At 56.3% G+C, this 18,954-nt stretch overlaps 1 protein-coding gene across 2 annotated transcripts in view; it reads right to left on the reverse strand.

Annotated features, from left to right (window-relative positions):
* Positions 1–18,954, reverse strand: part of DNHD1 (dynein heavy chain domain 1) — a gene marked incomplete at its 3' end in the record, with an annotated part of 48,193 nt that overhangs the window by 12,220 nt on the left and 17,019 nt on the right. Inside the window, exons 1-16 of one of the 2 annotated variants that reach the window (XM_081001688.1) lie at positions 18,163–18,240; positions 15,798–16,074; positions 15,577–15,704; positions 15,227–15,425; positions 14,923–15,014; positions 14,589–14,790; positions 14,263–14,388; positions 14,000–14,097; positions 10,826–13,868; positions 10,478–10,622; positions 9,118–9,313; positions 8,752–9,040; positions 6,921–8,643; positions 6,623–6,831; positions 6,165–6,369; positions 86–188 (exon numbers count right to left, since the gene is read on the reverse strand). In XM_081001688.1, the coding sequence (XP_080857814.1) occupies positions 86–188; positions 6,165–6,369; positions 6,623–6,831; positions 6,921–8,643; positions 8,752–9,040; positions 9,118–9,313; positions 10,478–10,622; positions 10,826–13,868; positions 14,000–14,097; positions 14,263–14,388; positions 14,589–14,790; positions 14,923–15,014; positions 15,227–15,425; positions 15,577–15,704; positions 15,798–15,927 (6,888 nt within the window). In that variant the 5' untranslated portion in view covers positions 15,928–16,074; positions 18,163–18,240. Of the gene's footprint in view, positions 1–85; positions 189–6,164; positions 6,370–6,622; positions 6,832–6,920; positions 8,644–8,751; positions 9,041–9,117; positions 9,314–10,477; positions 10,623–10,825; positions 13,869–13,999; positions 14,098–14,262; positions 14,389–14,588; positions 14,791–14,922; positions 15,015–15,226; positions 15,426–15,576; positions 15,705–15,797; positions 16,075–18,162; positions 18,241–18,954 lie in introns of those variants that run through there. The other variant, XM_081001687.1, reaches the window with a different exon arrangement.

Genomic DNA, 18,954 nt, shown 5'->3' on the forward strand with positions numbered 1-18,954 from the left:
GAAATGTCAAGCCAGCTGGGAGCTGAGAGAGTTTCAAGCAGGCAGGCAGCAACTGAGTGGAGCAGGACTGGCCGGCCTCACTCACCTCCTTGATCTTCACCAGCTTCTGCTGCAGGAAGCGCACGTCCCGCGTGTGCTCCTGCTGCTTCTTGCTCACTTCCCCCATCTTGTGCAGGGCCATCTTCATCCTGCAAGTGGGGAAAGCACCCCATGAGGAGGCACACAGAGGGGGTCTGGGGCACAGGACTCGGGGGTCCAATACCCACCCAGGTCTGTCAGTTAATCTGGTTGCCTGAAGTCCCTTCATAGGATGCCTAAGACAGATACGTGACGCCCTCTGAACCAGGGATGCCTACAGAGAATGCAACTTGGGGGGCTACTTAAGTTCCTCTCAATGGGGTGAGGATGCAATCCTTAGTTCTTGGCTGATGGTCAGAAGGCAACTCTTGCTTCCCTTCAAGGGCTCCTCTCCATCCCTCCTGCACCCATGAACAAAGGTCTTTCAGGTAAACTCACCTATCCTGTGAATCAAAGTCCTGCAAAATACTAACAGATGGACCTTCTCCATCACCCTACCTGGCCCTTTTTATTTATTAATGCATTTTTCAATTTACATCATGCAGTGGTACCTCGGGTTAAGTACTTAATTCATTCCGGAGGTCCGTACTTAACCTGAAACTGTTCTTTTTTAAAAATGTTTTAAAGTTTTTATTGTTAAAATAATTCAACATTAATACACATATATTACAAATATACAAGCATACAAACATACATTTCATACAACATTCCTACATACCTACAACATACCTACACTCAATCCCACAGATAATTCCTTTTCCCATCACCATCCACCACCCCTCTGTTCTTAACCTGAAGCACCACTTTAGCTAATGGGGCCTCCTGCTGCTGCCGCGCCGCCGGAGCACGATTTCTGTTCTCATCCTGAAGCAAAGTTCTTAACCTGAAGCACTATTTCTGGGTTAGCGGAGTCTGTAACCTGAAGCGTATGTAACCTGAAGCATATGTAACCCGAGGTACCACTGTACATTCATATTTACATCCTATCAAATCCTGTATGGACTTCCCAACCTATCTTTCCTTGATGCCCTCTTACACATTCTTATGTTTGTTATACCTCCATTTATTATCTACTCCAAAGGTTTTCAACCTTTGGGGGTCCACAGCTCCCTTGACCAACTCCCTTCTTCCTGCGGCCCCCCTGTGGGGCTCAGGAGCCCAGTTGTGCCCCCCCCCTTCCCTGTAGAGCTGGCAGCCTCTCACTCTTTTGGAACACCCTTCCTTGTGGAGTGTTCCCTCAGCCTCAACTGCCCCTGGTCTCTGAGCCACCCCCCACAACCCAAAGAGAGGTGCTTCCTCACACTGCCCCACAAGGGCCTTACTGGCCCATCGGAGACAGGCCAAAGCTGAATGGGAGGCCAGCACCTTACCTTGGGAGGCAGCAGTGGCAGCGGCAAACACAAGAAAGGCCAGCACAGCGCATGTGAAATATACTCGGAGTCGAGAGTGGATTTCATGCTCTTTATTCAGCTCATAGTGGTGAGGAGGAATGCAAGTTCCCCTAAAATATCTGCTTTATATACATTATTTACTCAATGGGCTGCATGTGATTGGCTAATTCCGGGATTCTCCTGTAGGCCAATCAGGTTGTGGATTCACTTCCACCTGGAGCTGGATTGGGTGGCCCCTGCAGACCAATCATACTGCTGCATTTTGGATCCTATTCAACTCAGTATATGACAGCCTGCCTGGCTGGCCTCCCACTTGTCTGTCCATTCCCAACAACATGGGCTGGCGGGATGGGCTCCTTCACCCACTTAGAATCATAGAATCATAGAGTTGGAAGAGACCACAAGGGCCATCGAGTCCAACCCCCTGCCAAGCAGGAAACACCATCAGAGCACTCCTGACATATGGTTGTCAAGCCTCTGCTTAAAGACCTCCAAAGAAGGAGACTCCACCACACTCCTTGGCAGCAAATTCCACTGTCGAACAGCTCTTACTGTCAGGAAGTTCTTCCTAAGGTTTAGGTGGAATCTTCTTTCTTGTAGTTTGGATCCATTGCTCCGTGTCCGCTTCTCTGGAGCAGCAGAAAACAACCTTTCTCCCTCCTCTATGTGACATCCTTTTATATATTTGAACATGGCTATCATATCACCCCTTAACCTCCTCTTCTCCAGGCTAAACATGCCCAGCTCCCTTAACCGTTCCTCATAAGGCATCGTTTCCAGGCCTTTGACCATTTTGGTTGCCCTCCTCTGGACACGTTCCAGTTTGTCAGTGTCCTTCTTGAACTGTGGTGCCCAGAACTGGACACAGTACTCCAGGTGAGGTCTGACCAGAGCAGAAGACAGTGGCACTAATACTTCCCTTGATCTAGATGCTATACTCCTATTGATGCAGCCCAGAATTGCATTGGCTTTTTTAGCTGCCGCGTCACACTCTTGGCTCATGTCAAGTTTGTGGTCAACCAAGACTCCTAGAACCTTTTCACATGTACTGCTCTCAAGCCAGGTGTCACCCATCTTGTATTTGTGCCTCTCATTTTTTTTGCCCAAGTGCAATACTTTACATTTCTCCCTGTTAAAATTCATCTTGTTTGTTTTGGCTCAGTTCTCTAATCTGTCAAGGTCGTTTTGAAGTGTGATCCTGTCCTCTGGGGTGTTAGCCACCCCTCCCAGTTTGGTGTCATCTGCAAATTTGATCAGGATGCCCTAGAGTCCATCATCCAAGTCGTTGATAAAGATGTTGAATAAGACCGGGCCCAAGACAGAACCCTGTGGCACCCCACTAGTCACTCTTCTCCAGGATGAAGAGGAACCATTGATGAGCACCCTTTGGGTTCGGTCAGTCAGCCAGTTACAAATCCACTGAGTGGTAGCATAGTCAAGACCGCATTTTACCAGCTTCTTTACAAGAATATCATGGGGCACCTTGTCAAATGCCTTGCTGAAATCAAGGTAGGCTACATCCACTGCGTTCCCTTCATCTACCAAGCTTGTAATTCTGTCAAAAAACAGAATTTGCTACGAACATACCCATAAAAGCCTTTTTTGTTGCTTTTAACCTCTCTAGCAAGCCTGAGTTCATTCTGTGCTTTAGCTTTTCTGACTTTGTGTCTTCACGTGCTGGCTATTTGTTTGAATTCCTCTTTGGTGGTTTCCCCCCTTTTCCATTTTTTGTACACATCCTTTTTTAATCTTAACTCAGTTAAAAGTTCTTTAGATAGCCACCCTGGCTTCTTTAGGCACCTTCCATGTTTCCGTCTCATTGGTATTGCCTGAAGTTGTGCTTTTACTATCTCCCTCTTAACAAACTCCCAGCCATCATGAACTCCCTTTCCTTTTAGTATTACTGTCCATGGGATCTCACCCAGCAGTTCCCTAAGTTTTATGAAGTCGGCTTTCTTAAAGTCAAGAAATTGAGTCCTAGTATGCTTGGCTGCTCCTTTCCGCTGTATAGTAAACTTCAGAAGAGCATGATCACTTGCGCCTAATGATCCTTCCACTTCTACCCCACTAACCAGGTCATCAACATTGGTTAGGACCAGATCTAAAATGGCTGTTCCTCTTGTTGCTTCTCCCACTTTCTGGACAATGAAGTTGTCTGCAAGGCCAGTGAGGAATCTGTTTGACCTTATGCTCTTGGCTGAGTTTGACATCCAACAAATATCCAGGTAATTGAAGTCCCCCATTACAGTGGTGCCTCGCAAGACGAAAAGAATCCGTTCCGCGAGTCTCTTCGTCTTGCGGGTTTTTTCGTCTTGCGAAGCAAGCCCATTAGCGGTTTAGCGGATTAGCGCTACAGTATTAGCGGCTTAGCGGGCTTAGCGGATCAGCTGATAAGCGGCTTAGCGATCAGCTGTTAAGCGGCTTAAGGATCAGCTGATAAGCGGCTTAACGATCAGCTGATAAGCGGCTTAGCGATCAGCTGTTAAGCGGCTTAGCCGATCAGCTGATAAGCGGTTTAGCGGCTTGGGAAAAAGGGGGGGGGAAAGGAAAAAAACCCTGCAGGAACTCGCAAGACATTTTCGTCTTGCGAAGCAAGCACATAGGAAATTCGTTTTGCGAAGCACCTCCAAAACGGAAAACCCTTTCGTCTAGCGGGTTTTCCGTCTTGCGAGGCATTCGTCTTGCGGGGCACCACTGTACTACTATCTCCCTTCCTTTGGCATGCTTGGCCATCTGTTCCAGGAAGGCATCATCTATGTCCTCCGTTTGGCTTGGGGATCTATAGTAAACTCCCACAATGAGGTCACTGTTATTCTTCTCTCCCTTAATTTTGACCCAAATGCTCTCACTTTGGCTTTGAGGTTCTAAATCTTGGATCTCTTCACAGGTATACACATCCCTGACATATAAAGCCACTCCTCCTCCTTTCTTGTCTGGTCTGTTTCTCTGAAATAGATTGTATCCCTCCATTATTACAGATGACACAACTTGGATGGCAGAAAGTGAGGAGGAATTAAAGAACCTCTTAATGAGGGTGAAAGAGGAGAGCGCAAAATATGGTCTGAAGCTCAACATCAAAAAAACAAAGATCATGGCCACTGGTCCCATCACCTCCTGGCAAATAGAAGGGGAAGAAATGGGGGAAGTAAGAGAGATTCTACCACCTCCCAAGGGAGTCCATTCCACACAGTTCTGTCAGGAAGTTATTTCTGATGTTTAGTTGGAATCTCCTTTCTCATCACTTGAGGCCATTAGTTCCAGTCCTGCCCTCCAGAGCAGGAGAAAACAAGCTTGTTCCCTCTTCCATGTGATAGCCCTTGAGATATTTGAAGATGGCTATCATATCTCTCCCAGTCTCCTCTTTTTCAGACTAAACATACCAAAATCTCTCAACCGCAGAATGCCACGGCGAGGCTCTTTACAGGGTCCTTGCCACAGGATCACATTCATCCCGTGCTTTACCAGCTGCACTGGCTCCCGGTGGAGTACAGGGTCAGGTTTAAGGTGCTGCTTTTGATCTTTCAAGCCCTATGCGGCCTAGGACCCTCGTACCTATGGGACCGCCTCTCCTGGTATGCCCTGCGGAGGACCTTAAGGTCCACAAATAACAACACTTTGGAGGTCCTGAGCCACTAGGTGGTTAGATTGGTCTCAACTAGGGCCAGGGCCTTTTCAGTACTGCCCCCGACTTGGTGGAACGCTCTGTCACAAAAGACCAGGGCCCTGCGGGACTTGACATCTTTCCGCAGGGCCTGCAAGACAAATCTGTTCCACCTGGCTTTTGGTTTGGACTCAGTCTGACCCTTATGTTTCCCTCCCCGTATGGTTTTGATTTATGGGCTACTACTAAAATGAGGCTGCATTTTAAATTGTATTTTAACCCTTATTTTAATTAACAGGTTTTTCCCCTTTCCTATTATGTTTTATTGTAATTTTATTGGTGTTAGCCGCCCTGAGCCCGGTTCTGGCCAGGGAGGGTGGGGTATAAATAAAAATTTATTATTATTATTATTAAACGTTCCTCATAGACCCCTGATCATCTTGGTTGTGCTCCTCTGCACACGTTCCAGCTTGTCAATAAATATCCTTAAATTGTGGCACCCAGAATTGGACCCAGTATTCCAGGTGTGGTCTGACCAAGGCAGAATAGAATAGCACTATGACTTGCCTTGATCTGAACACTAAATTTCTGTTCATGCAGCCTAGAGTAGCATTTCTGCATCTCAATATCACACTGAGCATTTGGACTAGAGGGACAACAGCAGGTCCCCAGGACTGAATCACTCTTGGGGTCAATGGAAAGGCAGATTCCTGCCACCAGAATGCTGATGGCGTCCAAATCCCTTGATGATGGCTCTCAGTGGTTTGATGTAGACGTTAAAAGGTACAGCAGACAGAATGGACCCTTGTGGGACTCCACAGCCCCAGAACCAAGAAACAAACTCCCAGTGTTAGCCAAGAAACGCATTGCTTTCCAGTAGTGACTGAGCAGGGGTGGAGCCCCCATAACAGGACCTCCAAATCCCACCGGCTTGAGCTGCTCCAGAATGCCACAGCCAAGCTCCTGGCCCCACCCCAAGGCAGCAACGTGGCTGGACCCAGGGGCCTTACCGGAAGTCCCAGGAAGTGAAAACTGGGTTTGCTGGTGTCACTGCTGCGCCCGCCTTCCCAGCTGAGTGGAAGAGCCACACTTACCGATCCAGCTGCTTGGCATTCTTCTCCTGCAGACTGCTCAACAGCAGTAGGAAGGTGTCAAGGAAATCCAGGAACGTCTTGGGGCTGATGAGGGGGAGGTGGGCGGCCAGGGAAGTCATGTGTGCCATGGTACAGCAATGGATCCGGGAGGCGGCCTTGGCCGTGCGATGCATCAAGTCCTTGAGGTCATGTACCGACGTCAGCCCTAACAACAGAGAATGGACATATCTGCCCAGGTCAGAGCTTGGGGTGGGGTGTCCATCATGGAGACAGAGACTGGGACGCTGCCATCACCAAGACCAAGGAGAGTGGAGAACAAGTGGGCAGTGGGGGGTGGTGGCATGGTGGGCACACAGGGAGGCCTGCTGCGGGGGGCACAGGGCTGTTTGCTGTTGCTGGAGGGACAGGAGGGAGCGCCCTTCCTCCCCACTCCCAGCTGCTGCTTCAGTGGCACCCACCTCGAGTGAGCTTGGCTGAAGTCTTCTGGTGGTACATGAGGTGCTTGGAGGCCACTGCCACCAAGGACTCGTGGCTCCATGGCTGATAGACCTCCAGGCTGCTGAGCACTTGGGCCAGGGCTGTGGCTGTGATGGGCGGCAGTGCCAAGGAGCCCGCACCCCCCAGCAGCAGCACCACATGCAGGTTGGCACGCACAAACTGGAAGAATCTGCAAGGAAAGCCAGAAAGCAGGACTGAGCCCTGAGCCAAGTCCTCCCTGGCCAGCCCCCTGGGCCAAGGGCTGCCCCAGCCCCACACCTTTGCAGAATGAGCTCCTCCCGCATGTTCCGCTTGATGCTCTGGTTCTCCTGCAGCAGGGCCTGGATGACAGCCATGGTGTCTTCTGGGCTGTAGAGGCCAGGGCACGTGCCCTCGGCCATCAGGGCCAGCAGCAGGTGCAAGGTGGCCAGGCTTATGCCGGCGTGCACCAGCAGCAGCACTCGCTTGCCCATGATGCCTGCCTGCCAACTGGCCAATCGCAGCAAGGCCAGGGCCCCTGCCTCATCCTCTTTGGCAGGTATCTCCATGAGCAGCGAGGCGGTGGCCCGAGCAGCCAGAGCCACGAGGGTCCTCCGCCCTGTGCAGCGGGCAAAGGAGACAATGGCCCCATGCCGGTCAGGGCCGCAGAAGAGCCGGCTCAGGCGCACTATGTGCTTCAGCGCCTCCAAGCACAGCAGGAAGTTTTTGGGCAGCAAGGGCTTCAGCTGCTTCTCCAGGGTCTTCCAGAGCTTCTCTTGGTAAGGGTTGTGGGTGTTGGGGCTGTAGGAGTCGGGGCCCAGGTCCTTGCTGAAGACGACGTCCTGGAGCTCCTCGCCTGGCTGCAGCAGGAGGTGGGAGGGCAGCAGGGGGCCGGTGCTCTCCTTCTTGGGAGAGCCATGGCGCCTGGCCTTGTGGAGGTGAAGCCGGTTGGGGGATGCCCGGCGCCGGTCGCGTGGGGACCGGCCCTGGGAGGTCGGGGTCTGCTTCCTTGCAGCTTCCTCTGCGGTTTCCGCCTCTGTGGTCTCGCTCTCTAGCTCCAAAACAGCCAGGCCTTCTCCAGGGTCTGGGCGGTCCAAGGCCAGCGCTGCTGCCTGCTCCACTGGGTCCCAGGGGTCAGGGCAGCCCACCTCACCACTCCAAGGGAAGAGGGGCTTCTCTTCTTCTGGCTCCTCCTCCGCTGCCCATTCTGCATCAAGGCTGAAGCTCCCGCTGGGCAAGTGGAAGGTGATGCCAGCTCTGCTGGGCGGGTGGTGGTCCTGGTCCCTGGGGGGGCTGGAGGACCAGGTCCTCTGCGCAACCCGTATGACATTGCGCTTGGCACAGAAGACGCTTATGGCCACGTCCATCAGCATCTGCCTGCAGAGCTCCCGCTGCTGCTCCCTCCGCAGTGGGTCACAGAAGACGCACAGACACTCATGTATCCAGAGGCGGACGACCAGTCGGGTGCTGAGGAGGGCAGTATAGCCCGCCCCCATGGTCATCTTGGTCACCCCAGAGGAGCGCCGGCTGGACGCCTGCTTGAAGTTCTGTTCCTCCAGGGGACTGCTGAGGTGGATGCCTGGGCGGGGCCGCAGCAGGAACAGCCCCTTGAACACCTTCTGGATGTCGTGCAGCGAGAAGTGGAAGAGGCAGCAGGCGGGAGAGGGCGGGAACAAGCTCTTGGCCGTCTCATAGGCGTTGATGGTGGCCCTGACCAGCGCCAAGGCCAAGTCATTTTGCCGGGACAGCAGGGGGAACTTCTCCAGCCAGCACAGAACAGGCTCCACATACAGGCCCAGCAGGGAGTCTCTGGTCGTGAGCGGCAACACCACAGTGCTGAAGAGCCTGCCAAAGCGAGGGCAGAGGGGCAGGGCGCCTGTCATGGGCACGGAGAGTGTGCCAAAGCAGTTGAAGCCGGTGGCCGGGCAGTGCTGCACCTCCAGGGTCTCTCCGTGGTAGAACTGCTGGTAGCTCAGAGCCTGGCGCAGGGACTCCACCACAGGGCTCGAGCCCCGGGCTGAATCTGGACAGGAGGAGGAGGAGGAGGACCATAAGAGCTGTGGCAAAGTCCCTCACGGCCTCCCCACGGAGCAGGGAGAGGACGTTCTCCTCCCCAGCCCCCTTGGCTCACCCACAAAGGCCAAGTGCAGGTCCTCCACCAGGAAGAGGCAGCGTCCCTTGGCAGCTGCCCCCCGCCCGGGCTTGCCCTTGTCTCGCGCCAGGCTGAGGAAGCGCTTGTGCAGCAGGTGGCGCAGGTGGGCTGGTCTAAGTGCAGGGGTGAGGCAGACCCGGTGGTAGCTGTGGTTCGGTTGCACCAGCATCTCTGCAAAGGAGGACTTCCCGCAGCCCGGCTCCCCAACCAGCAGGACTGGACGCTCGCTGCTCAGGAGCAGGTCCACCACGAAGAGTGCCCGCTCATGCTGAGGAGGGAGGAAGCAATGGCAGAACACACATGGGCTCCCCAGCCAGAGATCCCCCCCCAAGGGGCTGGCCCTACCTGGGGCTGCAGGACAGAAAAGGTGACTGGGAGGACCTTGACACGGTTGGATAGATAGGACCCGTTGAAGGATTCCAGGGTGCCATCCGCTGCCAGGGGGCAGAGGTCGAAGGCGGATGGCCCAGTGGGGAGCTTGATGGAGAACTGGCTCCTGTGCAGGGCCTGGCGGGCAAAGTGCTCAAAGAGAGGCCAGTGCCTGGAGGAAGACGAAGGGCAGGGGAAGAACTCTTTGAAGCCCCCAAGACCGCAATACCAAAATGCTGCTCCCCCCACCCCACCCACCAGCATGGCTCACACCCTGCCTGTTCAGCACCACCAATATAACAGAATCATATCAAATCGTAGAGTTGGAGGGGACCCATGTACAGTACTGCATGTACAGTGAGATGTTCTGGCCCCTGTGGAGAGTCAGCCTTTCCGAAAGCAGCTCTGATGCACCACTGTGATGCCCACAAGGGAGACAAGCCCAAGGTCCAGAGCGCAGAGGAGAGGAGAGGATCTTGGCTGCTGGCTTTCCGTGGGTTGTCTTGTTCCAAGTCTGAAGTGGGTCTCTCCAAGCCCTCCTTGTCGTCGCAGGGCCTTGCCTGGGGGCAGGGGCATAGCATGGGGGGCCCCGGGGGTGGTTGCTCCAGGAAAAAAAATGTTAGGGGCAAAACATTTCAACCGGGAAGCGACCTCTCCAGACAACAGAACAACTCTTCTTTTCTTTGCAGCTGTAATTTCCTGGGTGACGTGGCCCCATTAGGCAGCTGAATGTGCGTGTTCTCCATCCATTTCCCTCCCACCCCTCCGAGTGGCCCTGGGCACTGGCAACCCATGCTCCACCACCAGACAAGGGGGGAGGGGCTGAAGAAGAGCTTGGGATGGTCTGAATGAGGAGAGAGGGTTTTGGGGCAGAGACAGAGCCCTCTTGCCTCCATGCAGGACCTCCAGTGCCACTCACCTCTTCACTTGCCCTACCCTATGATGCTGGCATGCCCCTTGCTGGCTTCGGAGATGTCTTTGCAGGCTCCCACCCGCTTTGCTCCTCCAGTCCTCTCCCCTCCCCTCCCCCAAGGTCTCTTCCTCACTTGCATTTCTCAGGCCTCTGTGCTGCCCCCTCAGTACACAACATCAGCTAGTTGGCAGCTGGCGCCCGTCTGTCTCGGGAGACTATGGAGGAGTGTGCCTTTGGGGGTGATGTCAAACTATTGGAAGGTTACAGCACCAAGAGGACAATCTCTTTCCATACACTTACTGGCATTTCCAAAGGCTCCTTCTTCCCTGGCTCTCCCCTGCCCCCACGGGCCATGATAAACATCTCCCTCCTTAGGTCTTCCCCCCACCTTGTGAGGCAAAGAGTGCAAAGAGTCCAGAGTACCTGGGGTGTAGGTGGCCTCCGAAGCCCCAGATGTAGGCAAAAACAAAGATGCTCTGCACCAGCAAGTGGTGGTGGGCAGGGACGGTGTCGTCCAGACTACGGGACGAGGAGGCAGTGCGGCTGTCCAAGACGGTGCCCTTGGCGTCTGTGGGGAAAGGGCTGGGGTGAGCTGGGCTCCCCACCACGCTCCACGCTCCACAGAGCCAGGGCAAGGAGCCTCTCCACCACTAAACACACCAAGGGCATAGGGATCTACGGAAATAGCCCCACAACATGGGAGGCAGCCCTGGCAGGAAGAGGCTCCTTCCCCCACACCCTGGAGTCTCAACATGCTCCCAGGTCACTTACCTGTTGACTCCTGAGCGGCAGCAGGAGGAGGAGGAGGGGGCAGGTGCTTGACCCGGTCCCGGCGCAGGTGTTGCTCCAGCAGGGCAAGGAGGAGCCTCAGGAAGGTGGTTGTCTCTTGGACGCCCTGGGCCACGGGGTCCTGGGGGTGGGGGTGGGGGAGCAGCACCGAGCAACAGTGCTCCCGCAGGAAGGCCAGCGTCGCGGGGAAGAGCTCCTCTGCCAGGCTGCGCAGCAGGGCCAGGCTCTCCTGCGTCAGGCTGTACATGCGGTACACGGGGGCCAGGCCCGAGGCCAGCAGTCCCCGCCACAGGCTGGCCCCCCCGCAGTACAGCAGGGAGTAGTGGGTGCAGACGGAGGGGGGCACGTTGGAGGTGCTGGGCATTTCAAAGAGGAACTTGACATTCTCGGGGATCCGCAGCTTCTGCCCGTTTGGCAGACTGAGGGAAGGTCTGGCACTGAAGAGGGAGGAGATGGGCTCCAGCCACTCTGCACAGGCTGCCCCATCCAGCACCAGCCACTCCTGGGAGCTCCCCTCACCAGTCCTGCGTGCCAGGGTGGAGGTGGCCGCTCTCTGCAGAACCCGGGAGAGGACCCCATCCTGCCATATGCTGCCCTCCAGGCTCCCCACAAACTCAGCTACGCTCAGGCAGTTTGGCCACAGGCAGACGGTGCTGGTCGGCTGGAAGAGGCTGCTGGGGCTGACCTCAGCCATGTGGGCCCCTGGCGCAGCATCGCTGGCTGCCAGCCGGCTCAGTGCCTTGGCCAGGGTGCGCCACATGGTGGTCTTGCCGCCCCCCGCAGGCCCCAGCAGAAGGACGCCTGGGGCCCCCAGCAGGGCCTGGAAGAGCTGGCCAGCTATGCTCAGGAGCTCCTGCTCGGGCTGCAGCTTGTCCTCGTGCAGCTGGGCCACCAAGGCACTCTGGAGGCGGTAGGGCACCCGCGACTCAAAGGCCTGCAGGGGGGCTCCCGGAAAGACCTCGCGCAGCAAGTCCCGTGTGTTCTGGAGTCGTGGGCACTCAGGGCCGCTGAGCAGCGAGGAGAGGCACAGCGCTTTGACCATGGCCGGCTGTTCCTCCAGGCCCTGGAAGAATGCGGCCCTGCCTGAGGGCCGGGACTTGAGCGTCAGGGAGCCCTGCCCGGCTGGAGGGCTGAACAGGATGCTGACTGCCACCCTGACCACCTCCCGGACGAGGCTGCAACGGCCCAGGTGGGGTTTCGGGTTCAGCTCCCCCTCCAGGCGCAGGAAGTGGTTCAGCTTCTCTGCGAGACGGGGAGCCTCCCGGAAGCCAGCGGCCAGCAGGGTGACCTCTGCTAGCTGGGTGAGGTCAGGGGGCAGCATGGCCAGGGGGCGCATGGCCAGGCACAGGGCCTCTGGGAGGCGCTCCAGGGTGATGACGCAGCCATAGGTCTCCCGCACCCGCAGCAGCCGCCCCCCAAAGAGGATGTTGCCCAGGACACGGGGCTGGTAGGGCTCGGCCTCATCGGTGCCCAGCTCCAGCACTGGGATGGCAGGCTGCAACTCGCCCTCGGAGCTCTCGGAGCTGTCGGAGCTCTGGCTGGGGTGGGGGGAGCCGCCCCCCGAGGACACCCCTGCTGTGGCTCCACGGCCCCCTTGCAGGCTCTGGCACATCCGCTGCAGGTCAACCAAACGCTGGCTGAAGGCCGAGAGCACCGCTGCCTCCAACCGCTCCGCCGCCTCCAGCAGCAGCAGTGCGCCAGCATGCACCGCCCCGCAAAGGTAGCGCGAGAGGCAGCCCACCGACACCTGCAGGGTGCAGTGCAGGGTGACCAGCTGGCGACCCAGAGCCTCGGCCAGGCCCCGCACCGTGTGAGACTTGCCCACGTCCGGGTGGCCCAGCAGGCCTCCGCAGCGGAAGTCATCCAGCGCCAAGAGCAGCCCCAGGAAGGTCTTGTCCAGCGAGGGGCTCCCCAGGAGGTGCAGGCAGGGCCCCAGGTACTCATAGTCATAGCGGAAGCGGCGGTCAAGGGCTTCTGCCCAGCAGCCAGGGGGGCTGCCCACCCAGGGGCTGCCAGCAGGGAGCCCCGCTGTCCGGGCGCACTCGGGACTCAGGGCCACGCGGTACTTGAGGAGCCGGGCCCACTCAAAGGCTTGCGGGGAGCTCACCTGGCACTTGAGCAGCCGGGCAAGCGTGTCGCGCTGCTGCACCGTCAGGGTGATCAGGACTTCCAGCAGCAGACCCAGCTGCTCGCTGCCGGGCCGGCGGGGGCGCAGGTTGCGGAAGTTGCGGACGTAGTGGGCCAGGGCTTCCAGCTTCAGGTTTAGCTTGAGCTCCAGCTCTGGCTGGCCGTGCTGATTTGAGAGGGCCTCCTCCAGGGTGGCGCGCCACAGGGCCTCCTCGGCTAGCACCACACATTGGTTGGGGAAGGTGCGACACAGCGTGGCCCAGCCCTCCACCACCATGTGGAGGGGCAGCTCGGTGGGGCCAGGGCGATGCTTGAAGGCCACATCCAGCTGGGGCCGCAGGGCCAGGCGCTGGGCCACACACTGCTGCATCTGCTGAAAGACGCTCTCTTTCATGCGCTGCTCCAGGGCGCAGAGCCACTGGGTGGCCTTCCGGCTGAGGCAAACGACGCTGCACAGCTCCAGCTCCTCCTCCTGGTCCCCAACCAGGCCCGTCACCTGGACCACCGGCAGCTCGGCTGACAAGGCGCCACGGTTGTGGGCAGCGGAGGGCACGATGAGCGCCAGCTGGCGCACTCCGGGGAAGCAGCGCTGGGCCCAGACTGTGGCCTCTGCTGGCTCCGAGGCTGTGGCCAGCAGGCTGATCAGCTCCTCGTTGCTGAGGAAGAAGAGGCGGGGAAAGCCCATGCGCGTGCCCTCCAGCACGTAGTCCAGGGCCCGGATGATGACCTGCAGGTCTCTGGAGCCGTCCACAAAGGCTTCTTGCAAGGCACCCCCCACAAAGCGGCTCTCGCGGCAGGAGCCACAGGGGGGCCTCACACTGGACAGCACCAGCGGGTCATTGCAGGTCACCTGTATGAACTCTCGGAAGTGGCTGTCCACCCGCTGGAACCGCGACTCCTGCATGGAAGGGGAAGGGGGAAGACTGGGCTGCAGCAAGGGGCTTCGGGCAGGGGACCAGCGCAAGGGCGCCCAAAGGGAAGAGGCAACCAAGAGGCTCGGGGGCTAAAAGAGGCCCGTCCGCAACTCACCAGCTCAGAGCTGGGGAGACTGATGTCCATCTCGTAGAGAACAATGTTCAAGAAGACCCATTTCTGCTGGAAATTGACCCAGGCCTCGAGGAGGGATTCTGAGGTACAAAGTGGAGATGAGGATAGGGAAGACTCTCTCTTTGCTGCAAAGCACCTCCTCCCTCATGGCCAAGCTGGCCCAGAGCTATGGCTGCCCCCACCCCAAAAAAGAGGGCTGCGGCAGAACTGCCCTTCCCCCAGGGCCTCCTGCCCCAGCTCCTCACCAAAGGAACGCAGGATGGACGCCCAGCTCTCAGCCTCCAGCAGGATGTCGGAGGAGAACGGGGAGAGGATGATGTTCTGGAGAGTCAAGAGGCTGTGCTCCACCATTGCCTTCAGCTCTGCCGTATCTGAGGCCGAGAGCAGAGGATGAGGGCTGGGCAGGGAGGGGAGGCAGAGCCCACCTTTGCCCATGCCACGCAGGCACGAGGGCTCCCGCAGCAGGAGCCACCTTCAGGGGCCTCTCTCTGCTCGGGTCACGGCTCCGTCCCCCCTCCCCACGTGAGGAGCCCTTGCCCTTGCAGCCGAGGCCGGCGCTCTGGTGCTTTACCTGACAAGACGTACGTGCCGCTGTCCTTGGAGATGTGCTCCAGCTTGGGCTGGCGGTGCCGGCGGAAGCGCTCGGGCGGCGGCTCCTTGTGGGGAACGTTGAGGATGAAATTGACGAGGCGGAACTGCTTCTCGGCCCAGGACCTCTCCAGGCGGAACAGGGTGTCCCTGGCGTAATGGCGGCTCTTCTCCAAAGCGTAGACCTGGGGATCAAGGAAGGTCACAGCCCCCCGGAGAAAGTGGTGGGGTGGGGCCAGGCTGGGCCACGGGCACAAGGAGCCTCCTCTTCTCCAGGGGCCCCGGCTTCTGCTAACCTGCCAGGCCAAGCTACTCACCCTGAAGATGGAGTCACTGTGCTCCAGGAGCGGGTAGGAAAGGAGCTGCCCCAGCGTGAACTGCATGTTGAGGGGGCACTTGACGCCCATCACTGAGAGAGAGGGGGGGGCAGCTGAGGAGATGGGCTCTGCAGAGTCCTCAGAGGAGGCTTCTTCCCCACCTCCCTGCCTGCTGGCTTCTTGACCCCCACTGCTCCCACCATGGAAAGAGAGGAGGAGGAGGAGGAAGCACTTTGACCTCCAGGGCAGGGTCCAGCAGGGGCCAAGGGGCTTCCTGCCTCATGTCTGAGCACCAGGGTCTCACCAGCAAATATCTCCTTCCAGCAGCTGAGCTTGAGAAAGTGGCTGCCCAGTTTCAGGAGGATAGGGAGGTACTTCTGCAGGTTGGCAATGGCACGCAGGCAGGCTTGCAGCACCTGGTTTGGGCTGGGCAGGCAGTGCTCCAGGCTGATCACCTCCTTTTGCCACTCTTCGGTCTTCTCCATGGCCAAACCGGTGTTGAACTGGGGGGTGGGGAAGAGAGGAGAGGAGGTATGCTTGGGCAGCTTCACATAGGTTGCATGCTGGGGGAGAGGGAGGGACTGAGGTTTGGGACCCCAAAAGTGGTTCTCCTTGGGCAGGGAGAGGCCAACCCAGCCCCCTCCATCTCTTTACCTTGACAAATGCCAGACACTTCCACTCAGTGATCTGCTCAGTGATGATGCGGAAAAGCTGCCAGATGCGAGTGTGGATCTCGATGACCCCCTGCTTCCCAGTGATGAATGTGACGTCCATGCAATCCCCTGAGGAGGCAGCAAAAGGCCGCAGCAGGGTTCACACCCAGCCCAGAAGAAGGGAGCTCCCTCCTTGCAAGGAAAGGACACCCTGCAGCTCACCTGTCAGGATCCGCTGGGAACGGCAGAGATCAGTGATGCGCAACACCGTGGCCTGGAAGGACTGGCAGAGAGTGCGCAGCTCCTCTTCCATGGCCCGGGGGTTCTGGGAGGGGTCCTGGAAACGCCCCATTGTCACGACAGTCAGCAGCTCCTGCAGCTCCAGGGTCGCTTTCCGGAGGGAGCTACTGAGCTCAGCGATGATGCTGAGGCGCCGTGAGACAATGAAGTCCGAGACCTCCCGCTGCTGGTACGCAAAGGCATCCCAGGTGTCCAGGAGCTGCAAGAGCCAAGGCTGAGGGTCAGGCTCATGCCAGGCTCTCCGGGCACCTCACCCGAGAGGAACCTGCACAGCCCAAAGGGCTGCTCTCCATCCCAAGCACATACCAAGTCTGCCCCATGCTTATCTCTGGTCACAAACGCTATAGGAAGGAAAAGGTGTGCTGGAGGTGGCCTGCTCAACATCACACAAGTGCAACATGCTAGAAATTCCCAGGGGGACCCACTTTTCCACAGAGTTATTGTGGGTGAGGATACTGGGTGCCCATAGTTATTTAGTGCTGGGGGCATGCTATCATCCCATAGCTGTCAACTTTCCCCTTTTCTTGCGAGGAATCCTATTCGGAATAAGGGAATTTCCCTTTAAAAAAGCGAAATGTTGACAGCTATGTATCATCCTCCCGACCCAAATATGCCAAGTGGTCTTGAGATGGATACTTAATCAGTGAGACATGTTGTAGTGATATCGAATTCAAGATATATTTAAATTGCCAGTCACGAAGGCAATCCAACATGGTCACTTTTGGCTTCAAATGAGAAAACTGACCAAGAATGAGAGCACTGGTAAAAGGAAAGTTGAAAAGCAAAACCAAGTGAGTGAAAACTCTTCAAAATACTTGGAGGTTGTTGAAGAACCACAATACTAGAAGCTCAGTTGGAACATAAGCATGTCAGTAACACAGCTACACCTCCACTGAATGCATGAAAACAAAAACATATGAATCAGACTAAGAGACTGCTGAGGGGAAAACAGAGGTGGCTGAATGTCCTCCAGTCCACTCCTCAAACAGAAATTCACAGTAGGTACCAATTTCCATTTTTGGCCAGAATGGACTGGAGGGCATTCAGGGAACAGGACGTAGCACAGCAGGATCCCCAAAGGATGGGCTGGGATTCCTCTGCATCAAAACCAAATATGAACAACCCTCTGAGCACCTTTCCTCAGTGTCAGCTGGGGGAAAACCATCTACTTTATAGGGCTTCACCAAAGTATGTGAGGTCCAAGGGGATGCCCTGCAGATGTCAACAACCGGGAAATTGTCCTTTAAAACAAGCCAAGGTGCCATTTCCTTAAAGAATGAGTGGAGAGTCCCCAAGGACTTCCCCATACGCCTGGGTAATACACAAATTAAGACATTTAGAAAATAAAGGATGAGGACACCTTCATCTCCTTAGATGGACCTGAGAAAGAAGAGCCAAACAGGAAAGGCTCACATTCTGTCTGAGAGAAAAATGTCGGACACACCGGACATCTGGGAACGGCCAGCTAGGGCAGAAAGAGGGAAGCCCTCCCAGGTTTGGGGCTCTATGGAAAACTGAATGGAAAGTGGTCTGGGGATAAAAGCACATCAGGATCGCCTCGGAAAGCGCTGAGTTGAGCATCAGAGGACAAAGCCCCCAACTCTGAAGAAGACCTACAAGGTGAAGGATTGGCAACGAGGAAAAGAGTTTTCTTTTTATGTACATTAGTTTTCTATGACTGTATTGTGAAAGTTTTTCAAAGTACAGCAAGATATAGAAAAGGGCACAGGTGGCGCTGTGGGTTAAACCACAGAGCCTAGGACTTGCCGATCAGAAGGTCGGCGGTTCGAATCCCCGCGACGGGGTGAGCTCCCGTTGCTCAGTCCCTGCTCCTGCCAACCTAGCAGTTTGAAAGCACGTCAAAGTGCAAGTAGATAAATAGGTACTGCTCCGGCGGGAAGGTAAACGGTGTTTCCGTGCGCTGCTCTGGTTCGCCAGAAGTGGCTTAGTCCTGGTGGCCACATGACGCGGAAGCCGTACTCCGGCTCCCTCGGCCAATAAAGCAAGATGAGCGCCGCAACCCCAGAGTCGGCCACGACTGGACCTAATGGTCAGGGATCCCTTTACCTTTAAGATATAGAAAATGAATGTACATAAAAAACAGATGGGAAAAGTTACAAAAGGAAAAGAAAAGAAATAAAAAGAAGCAGACAGAAGATAGGGAAGGAAGAGAAGAGAGAAGAGGAAAAGAAGCAATATAGAAAGAGGAAAAAAACTTCCGATTTCCATCTTCCGGTTACATTCAAAAGTTATGAAAAACGTCTTATTTTAAGAGAAGGAAATCTACCTTTTCAAAAGCTAAAGGAGAAGCCTCCAGAAACTAGGGAAAGACACTCCTGGCGTTTCCTGCACTTCCGATCCATTTTCTAGAGGAGTTCCTAAAACTCCTCAGGACTCCTGAGGTAAAAAGGGATGATTTCCAGCTGAAGCTATTTAGAGCTGCCCTTGCAAACACCTCCACCCCAAGTCTTCTTTTCGTAAGCAGCTTGGGGGTATTTTATTCTGATCAGTGGAGAGGGAGAAATCCCTTTGGATCTCCTGCCAAACCTCCTGAGGGCCAGCCTGCCTCCCAGGGCAATGGGGAGGAGAACCATGTCCGCCCCCGGGAGCTCCTTGGAAGGGAAAGACGGGATAGAAAGGTCAGGAAGGAATCCAGAAAGCCAGAGCTTGCTTGGGCCGAGGCCCTTGAGAGGCTGCCTTGGGGAGAGCGGCCGGGAGGCAGCGCTCTGAGGGAGCCATTTTGAGCCTGGGGAGGGAAAGGGCGGGAAAAGGCCTCAGCCGGAGGGCGGCTGCCATGTCTGGGCCCCGGCCGGCTCCATCCCGGTCTGTTCTGAGGAGAAAAATGGGAGGGGGGAGAGGGAGAGAGGGAGAAGAGAGAGAGAGAGAGAGAGAGGGGAGAGAGGGAGAGAGGGAGAGGGAGAGAGAGAGGGAGAGAGGGAGAGAGAGAGAGGAGAGAGAGAGAGAGGGAGAGAGAGAGAGAGGGAGAGAGAGGGAGAGAGAGGGAGAGGGAGAGAGAGAGAGAGAGAGAGAGAGAGAGAGAGAGAGAGAGGGAGAGAGAGAGGGAGAGAGGGAGAGAGGG

Source organism: Podarcis pityusensis, assembly GCF_964106645.2.
Source record: "Podarcis pityusensis genome assembly, chromosome: 4".
Lineage (NCBI taxonomy): Eukaryota > Metazoa > Chordata > Lepidosauria > Squamata > Lacertidae > Podarcis > Podarcis pityusensis.